This window comes from Mercenaria mercenaria, unplaced genomic scaffold, assembly GCF_021730395.1.
Source record: "Mercenaria mercenaria strain notata unplaced genomic scaffold, MADL_Memer_1 contig_4666, whole genome shotgun sequence".
Taxonomy (NCBI): domain Eukaryota; kingdom Metazoa; phylum Mollusca; class Bivalvia; order Venerida; family Veneridae; genus Mercenaria; species Mercenaria mercenaria.
The window spans coordinates 41,152-50,374 of NW_026462911.1; the positions used below are offsets into that span (position 1 = coordinate 41,152).

Sequence of the window (9,223 nt, forward strand, 5' to 3'; positions counted from 1 at the left end):
AATATGTATCGCTTTGTGACCTGTATTATATTTTTAGAAAATAGCCTGCATTTTCTAAAAATAATGAGGTGTTTGCACACTCTGGTGAATATTAATTGCGGAAATTATTACTTACTTCAATTCAATTCAATTAAATTCATTTTATTTCTCTCAGGTCACAATACATGACAACATGAGGTATACATAATATTACTTAAACATGTGAGGCAACAAAAAGGCATAGAAACAAATAATCGTTATCATATACAATAATAGATAATAAAAAACATGATTAATGATATATAGTTAATATATGATTATCGGGAGAGAACAACGTTTTTTTCTTAGCCTAACTTATAAGTAGCCTATAAAATAAATATATATGGCATTAATATTCTCAGTGTGATGAAAATACCGAAGTTCTTTCTCATAAGTATGTTTTTTGTCAAGTCTTTTGAAACCACCCCTCGAATGAATATTTGTTTTAGTTTTTTACGCCACATAATTATACCTTGGTTTATCATATACAATATACCAAATTATTCATAATAAGCAGAAGAAACTTTCAAGACAGGTTATATTTTATTGAACAGCACATTTTGTCCTGTATCTAATGTATTTTGACTGTTCATTATTTGACTGTTCATGTCGCGAAGTGCGAGAGAAATTTGTAATATTTACTCTACTAACCTAAAACCTAGCTTACATTTTTCTTGATAAGCTTATAATAAGCTTTTTCGACAGTATTACTCATAGATTGGCTATTCAGCTTTGCCTCTCTCCAAATTTGGGAGTTGCTTTTTGATTTGCACACGGCACTAGTTTTTTCTAGAGACGAGAAGAGATATATATTCGGTATTTAGGCCAGACAACATCTAAAATTTTACAGAGATTTCAATATAGGAAATTCAAAGATATTTGTTACAAAAGAGGAATAAACTGTAGAAAACTAACATTGTTGTTAAAAAATTAATTTAACTGTTTCTAGTGTAGCGAAAAGGAAAAATAGTCACGGGTCGCTACATTAATTGGTCCCGCGAGCCGGATGAAGATTAAAGGACACCAGCAGGATTATGAGAAATTTCGATCTGGACATTTGTTTAAAGCATTCATTGCAATTTGGAGTAAAGATTCGATCTGCAGACAAACGATTGACTAAATTCTTAACAAATGTGTTGAAGATGGAATAAAAGAAAGAAAAAAGGAGTAAACTGTAAAAAGGAAAATAAAATTGGGCTTGTGAACGAAAAATGCTGGAATAAATTAAGGGTTATGTGCTGCTGTTTGATAGGAAAGTAAAACGAAAAAGAGTCAGCAAAAATTGAAAGAAAAAATGTTAGATTGATGCAAAGGTTCAAATTTATCAGACAAGCAGTGTTAGGCGTTGCCCAGACAGGTTAAAGTAAAGAGTCGTGTGCAAAATTCATGAATGGAATTCCAGTGATATCTTGTTAGCTGAAACACGAGTGTGCCAGTCCAAAAATAATTAGGTGTTGAAATCGGAGACAATATAATCTACAGAGCAGTGATAAAAGGTCGTTAAAGCATAATTGCTGATGAAAGTTTCCATTGGAAATAAATAGGCTAAGTGCTGTAACAATTATGTGATAAATGCCAGAACCTAAAGGTTGGTGGAAAGGGTCGTCTCAAAAGTAAAGATGAAAAACGGAAAATAAACATATTTAAAAGATAAAGAAAGTTTGAAATGTTAAAAAAGTGATGATTTGGTTGAATGAATTGTAATTGTGACTAAACAAATATGGAAAAGCAAAAAGACGGCCAGGAGGCGATTAGTGCGATGTCGTCAAATTCGAATTTGCGATATCTGAAAAGCGTGAGGACACGGTTTCGAAATACGTTGAAGGAAGAGGTTGAGAAAGCTGCATCATTGTTAACTTCGGAATCTGAGGAATACGAGTTAGATGAAAAAATAAGCAGTGCTTCGTCATGTATGGAAAAGATTAGCTTATACCGAGAAAAGGTAGAAAATCAGAGCGAAAAACTAGTCACATCGATGGGGGAAAGTGAAGAAATTGAGGTGATTGTGGATGATGACTGTACTTTGTGTTTCCGTGCAATGGATATTTATCTAGAACTAAAGAATTTCTTGAGCAAACTTTATAAGTTAAAGGACAAATTAGAAGAAAAAACACATGAAGAGTCAGACACTCATCTGTTAATTCAACTACAGCAAATATGCAACAATTAATGTCTTCACAAATGAAGCAACAAGAATTTACAAACAGAAAAGAAGCTGAAAAACTGTCATCAGTTAAGCTACCGAAAATAGATATGATATCTTTCGCCGGTGATAAAACTAAGTGGACTGAATTTTGGGACTGTTTCCAGAGCGCGGTACACAACAATAAAATGATATCAAACATTGAAAAGTTTACCTATCTGAAGAGCAAATTGTTCGGTGAAGCAGGAAGGGCGATTGCTGGATTAGCCTGTCGAGCGAAAAACTATAACGTAGCAATGGATATTTTGAAGAAAAGATTTGGCAATTCACAAGAAATAATTGATCTTCACTACAAGCGACTGATAAACATTTCGTCGGCTACAAACAAAGTTAGCAGTTTGAGATATTTGATAGACAATGTCGATAAACATTTTAGAAGTCTGGAAAGTCTCGATCAAAACGTCAACCAAGACATTATTGTGTCGATCATAAAGTCGAAAATACCTGAAGATGTGTTACTGCAACTTGAAATCATGAAAGATGTCGACGAAAAGTGGACAGTTAGAACTATAAGCAAACGGTTAAATGACTATATTGTAGCGCGTGAAAGGGCAGTAAAGGACACGAACAGTACCGACATTAGACAACGACGCTCAGCTACGATGTCATATGAAAGGAAACAGCGAAGCTTTGGACTGGGAATGAGAAATCGTACGTCTGAATCTACACCAAAACATACGACAGAAGCGTTTGTAGCGGGAGAAAATAGAGCAATTACGCAAGCATTTACGAAAGCGTGTAGATACTGCAACGGCGAGCACTGGAGCGATGAATGTAAAAGGTATAAAACAATTGATGAAAGGAAAAAACGGTTGAAAGGATGCTGTTATAAATGTTTGAAAGATAATCATAGAGTAAAGGACTGTAAAAGCACAAGAATTTGTACGTACTGCAAGAAAGTGAACGTACATCACAGAAGTTTATGTGACAAAGATTTCAAATTAATCAAAATCTTGAAAGCGCAAATTTGTCCAATGAAGTGGAAAATGTTGAAAATACGGAAAGCGAAAATAAAACATTAGAAAACGAAGAAACAGGACTTTTATCTTACAATGAAAATGTATTAATGCAAACAGCATTTACAGAAATAAAAAATGCAAGAAATGGGCAAAGTGAACATGTAAGACTTATGCTTGACTGTGGAAGTCACCGAACATATGTTTCACAAAGTTTAGCTGATCGTTTGAACCTGGAGGTAAATGGAGAGCAAAGCATTCATCTTATAACATTTGGTAGCAGAAATAAAAAGGTTATACAAACAAAATCAACGAAGATCGATATTAAACTTCAAAACGGAGAGTACATGACACTGACTGCAAATATTGTACCTAACATCACTGGAACTATCAGTAGAAAGGCGGTTAGACTGAAATCACAGTCTAAGTTTGACAGTCTTACAAAGGATCTTATATTAGCGGACAATATCCCCACCAAAATGAAACTGAAACACTTGATTTGCTTATTGGTAATGACTATTACCTGGACATTGTGCAGACTGAAAAAATCGAAGTTCAGCAAGGACTCTACCTATTAGCGACAAAATTTGGCCGGATGCTTTCAGGAGAACAGAAGTTACTGATGAATATGATTCTAGTGACATGAACATGTTGATTCTAAACTATGGAAATAACGTAACAAAAACAAATGTATTCACAAAGGCGGACAGTGTAGTTCCACAAAACCAGATATCGAGACTTTTGGAATGTTGAATCTATTGGAATAACTACTGAAAGGGAAAACACAGATGATCAAATTGTTATGCAACATTTCAAAGATACACTTAAGCGCGAGGACGGGCGATATCAGGTTACATGGCCCTGGAAACGAGATATTGATGAATTGCCAGAAAATCGTGGATTGGCATTAGGGAGATGAAATCATTAGTTACTCGAATCGAAAGACAACCTGAACTGAAACAGCAATACGACGATGTAATTCAAGACCAGCTTGCAAAGGGCGTTATTGAAAAAAGTTGACAAATGTGCAGAGTACGGATATAAACATTATATCCACACCATGTAGTTATCACACCAACGAAAAGTACAACCAAACTTCGAGTTGTTTATGATGCATCAGCGAAGACAAGAGCTGACAACAAAAGTCTGAATGAATGCTTATACAGAGGCCCTGTCAAGCTACATGACCTCTGTGGAATTTTAATGCGGTTTAGATTACACAAAATTGGTATAGTTGCCGATATAGAGAAGGCATTTCTGCAAGTGGGATTACAACCTTTAGAAAGAGACGTTACCAGATTTCTGTGGCTCAAGGACATCAATACATCAATCGTAAATGAAGACAATATACAAAAATTGCGCTTTGCAAGGGTGCCGTTTGGCGTAATTTCGAGTCCATTTCTACTGGGTGCCACTATCGAATGCCATCTGGATTTATATGAAAGTGAGATTTCAGAAAAACTGAAAAATGATATATACGTGGACAATGTTATTACTGGAACCGAAACCGAGACTGAAGCCATTAAGTTTTACGAAACATCAAAATCGATCTTTAAAGATGCATCAATGAACTTACGTGAATGGACTACAAACAGTAAATCCGTGAATGCTTCCATACCTATTGAAGATAGGTCAGGGTGTGAAAAAACAAAGGTGCTAGGACACTATTGGAATGTTAAAGATGACACATTTTCTATCAAAGCTCCGATCTTATTACCTGAAACGTCACAGATTACAAAACGAACAGTGCTAAAACAGATAGCTTCAGTGTATGACCCTCTAGGTCTTTTCTGTCCGATTTTGCTTCGGGGGAAGATACTTCTACAATCATTGTGGAGTAAACATTGTGACTGGGATGATGAACTTGAAAATAGTGACATTCTGTCATGGAAATCGATCAAAGAAGATTTTGTAAATATCCCAAATTCTCAAATTCCAAGACATGTTGGATTACAAGTTGTCGATGAAAATACAAAAGTACAAAACATGGTTTGCTTCTGCGATGCTTCAAAATATGCATATGCGTGTTGCATTTATCTTATTCAGGGAGATAAAAATGTAACAAAAGGGAACCTTGTATTCGCAAAGTCAAGATTAGCTCCTATAAAACAAAATATGACGATTCCAAGATTAGAATTACTGGCGATGGTCATAGGAGTTCGTTGCACTGAATTTGTGAGAAAAGAGCTGAAATTAGAAATAGAAGAAACTTACTTGTTTACGGACTCGCAGTGTGCATTGAAATGGACAGAAACAGAAAAGGCGTTACCCGTATTTATCAAAAACAGAGTTAAAGAAATAAAAAGTCACGGTGACATTTCGTTTAGATACGTATCTACAAAGGAAAATCCAGCAGACGTAGCAAGTAGAGGAGTTACAATGGATCAGCTACAAAACAATCAACTATGGTGGCATGGTCCTAGTTGGTTATCAAAACCGAAAAACGAATGGAAAATTGACGACAAATTTGTGATAGCGGAATCAAAATTTGAAAATACTGAGCAAGATGTAGAAACGAAGAAAAATGAACCATTGTTAAAATCTGAAGAGGCGCCTGCTTTAGGTTCAGACAATAATTCTCCATGCGGAATTAAAAGTGAAAAGTACTCATCTGCAATCAAGCTGTTCAGAGTTACAGCCCTTGTCTTACGTTTTATCAAAAGGATAAAGAAACAGAAATGTGAAACTGAATCGATTTCAAGTGATGAATTGTTACATGCCGAAAATTTGTGGATATTGCATTTACAGAGAAAGTGCTATCAGATGTGTACGAGTCGATAACAAACGGTAAAAATGTACCATAAAGCAACAGCTTGGAGTATTCATAGTATAAAAATGGTCTGCTTAGATGCAGAGGCAGGCTTGAAAACGCAAATATTAGCGATGCAGCCAGATATCCTATCCTTTTACCAAAGAAAGATCATTTTACACGTTTAATCATAGAACGCGCTCATAAACAGCAACTTCATAGTGGATTATCTCAAACGTTGAGTGCTGTGCGATATAAATTCTGGATTCCAGTGGGCGTGCTACTGTGCGCAGTGTGATACGACAATGCATACTGTGTCGGAAAATCGAGGGCGGTGCGTACAAGATGTCGCAATGCCCCCGTTTCCAAAGGGACGTGTTACGGAGGCGGTCGCGTTTGAAAGGACAGGTCTCGATTATCTGGGACCCCTCTACATAAAAACCTCTGGGGAATATAGAAAGGTATGGGTCTGCCTATTCACTTGTTTAGTAACTCGTGCAGTACATTTGGAGACAGTACACGATATGTCAACAGAAGAGTTCCTATTAGCGTTACGTCGATTCATTGCGCAACGGGGATCACCAATGGAAATAAACAGTGACAACGCAAAACAGTTCAAGTTAGCCAGTGACACAATACATTTAATCTGGAAAAACACTATCAAAAGCGATGACGTGCAAACGTATGTATCAAATCATGGAATAAAATGGAATTTTATTGTCGAGCGAGCCCCCTGGTATGGAGGTTACTGGGAAAGACTTGTGGGACTTGTTAAACAATCATTACGCAAATCTCTAGGACGTAGATCATTGACTGATATTCTGTTATCAAAGAAATAGAAAGTGTCATCAATTCTAGACCACTTTTATATGTGGACGATGATATAAATTCTAACATTACGTTAACACCAGGACATTTTCTGACACTGAACCCACGTACGAGCATACCTGAAGCGGATTACGATGATAATGATCCAGATTACGAACCATACGAAAGTTCAACGAAAAAATTGTTAAAACTGTGGAATAAGGGACAAAAACTTTTGAGTAATTTTTGGGAAATTTGGAAAAAAGAATACCTCATAAGCCTTCGTGAAAGGACTCGGTCGGAATTAAAATCACACAGAGTGCAGTCAAGTTTTAAACCTAGTGTTGGCGACGTAGTTCTGATTAAAGACGATTTGCCACGAGGATTATGGAAAATGGGAAAGGTGATTAAACTAATAATGTCGAATGATGGACAATACCGATCAGCCAAAGTAAATTTGTCAAATGGTAGAACAATTGGTAGAACACTAAACCATTTATATCCAGTCGAGGTATCCGATGACCATAATTCAGTGGAACAAACAAAATTATCAAAACCAGTACTAAAAACACCAAAACAGACAGAACAAACGCGTCCCAAACGAAAAACAGCGATTATGTCAAGAAAAAGAATACAGGAATTAATTGCTAATAAACTGATTAGTTAATAATAAAGTTAGTGAATGTTGACTGGGATTATATTAGATGCTTGAAGAAAAGACTGACATTTGCAAAATTCTTATTCTACAATAAACTGAAACCGTATAATACTGTACTTATAATATGCTTAAGCCCTCTACAGACGGTAAGTTTTTGTTGTACAACACCAATTAAATTCAAGATGTACAGCCAAATATTATCGTGTGTATGATGCTATTCCTTGATTTCGTAAATCTTAAGTCTTGACTTACAGATTAGGACATGTTCTATTTCGTAAGTTTTGCCTTACGTACCACCCACGTTGACAAGCAACAAATTGGTAAATAAATAGTTGATAAGAGGCAAGTGAATGAAATTCCAGAAACAATTGCCCAAAAAATAAACACAAATCTGAATATAAAATGGCTTTTGATGCATAATGGAAAAAGGATGACACTGCAAAGTTAAATGATTTGAGCCGCGCCATGAGAAAACCAACATAGTGCGTTTCCGACCAGCATCCGCGCAGTCTGGTCCATGCTGTTCGCTTACGGTTTCTCTAATTGCAATAGACTTTGAAAGCAAACATCATTGATCCTGACCAGACTGCGCTGATGCACAGGATGTCATGGTCTGCATCCATGCTGGTCACAAAACTAATATGTTGGTTTTCTCATGGCGTGACTCATTTGTGTCCTGCATAATCAAATTCATGGGACATAAAAAGGTGAATATTATTTTTATTATTAACAGGTACATTCTTTTCAGTACCTGATGCACTATGTTTACTATAGGTAAATCTCTGTGATTTATATGGGAATGGAATACTGTCTGTATGTGAAAAATGTACAATTTCAAAATTGTACATCTTTGAGATAATTAGTGTTGTACAACTAGAACCTACCGTCTGTAGAGGGCTTTACTTGCTTTCATTTAATCACAATTTACGTTGACAGCTCATTTGGTAGGAAATGTTCAAAAACAGACACGTGCTAACAATCTGAATTAATTGCAGTGACAGGTGAATAATTAAGAATGATAAGCTCGTGTTTATCTAATGGTTTAGTGATAAACTTACATTGGGAGAACTGAAACGCATTTGTTTATGATAAGAAACAACAAACTGACTTCTGTTCAATGAAATGTATAAAAGGAAGATTTATTCAACGTAAATTGGAATTTAGTATTCTTATATCTTGCCATTAATATGCTTTTACTTAAACAAGTATTTCTTTCATTGCATTTATATTCTTATAGTTTATAATTATTCATTAAGCAAATAACTAAAACATGTTTTCTAGTAGATATTGTTAAATGCTGTGTGACACCATTTTCAGCATTTTTGTTTAATTTGAGATTTGATATTATCTTCATTTCAGTTTATGTTAGATGTAATATGTACATGTTATGTTACATGTCTCTTTCTGTTCTGGCCGGAGTGTCGCGAAGTGCGAGAGAAATTTGTAATATTTACTCTACTAACCTAAAACCTAGCTTACATTTTTCTTGATAAGCTTATAATAAGCTTTTTCGACAGTATTACTCATAGATTGGCTATTCAGCTTTGCCTCTCTCCAAATTTGGGAGTTGCTTTTTGATTTGCACACGGCACTAGTTTTTTCTAGAGACGAGAAGAGATATATATTCGGTATTTAGGCCAGACAACATCTAAAATTTTACAGAGATTTCAATATAGGAAATTCAAAGATATTTGTTACAAAAGAGGAATAAACTGTAGAAAACTAACATTGTTGTTAAAAAATTAATTTAACTGTTTCTAGTGTAGCGAAAAGGAAAAATAGTCACGGGTCGCTACAGTTCATGTTCTATTTTGTAGAAGATATCAAGCTTC

At 35.4% G+C, this 9,223-nt stretch overlaps 2 protein-coding genes across 2 annotated transcripts; both read left to right on the forward strand.

Annotated features, from left to right (window-relative positions):
• The first annotated feature begins 2,187 nt into the window (after positions 1 to 2,187).
• On the forward strand, positions 2,188 to 3,243 carry LOC128554038 (uncharacterized). The gene has a single exon (XM_053535250.1). It carries the CDS (start codon positions 2,188 to 2,190, stop codon positions 3,241 to 3,243), a length of 1,056 nt encoding a protein of 351 aa, XP_053391225.1.
• Positions 3,244 to 6,279: 3,036 nt separating this feature from the next.
• On the forward strand, positions 6,280 to 6,765 carry LOC128554039 (uncharacterized). Its single transcript, XM_053535251.1, has one exon. The coding sequence runs from the start codon at positions 6,280 to 6,282 to the stop codon at positions 6,763 to 6,765; it is 486 nt and encodes a 161-aa protein (XP_053391226.1).
• The last annotated feature ends 2,458 nt before the right edge of the window (positions 6,766 to 9,223 follow it).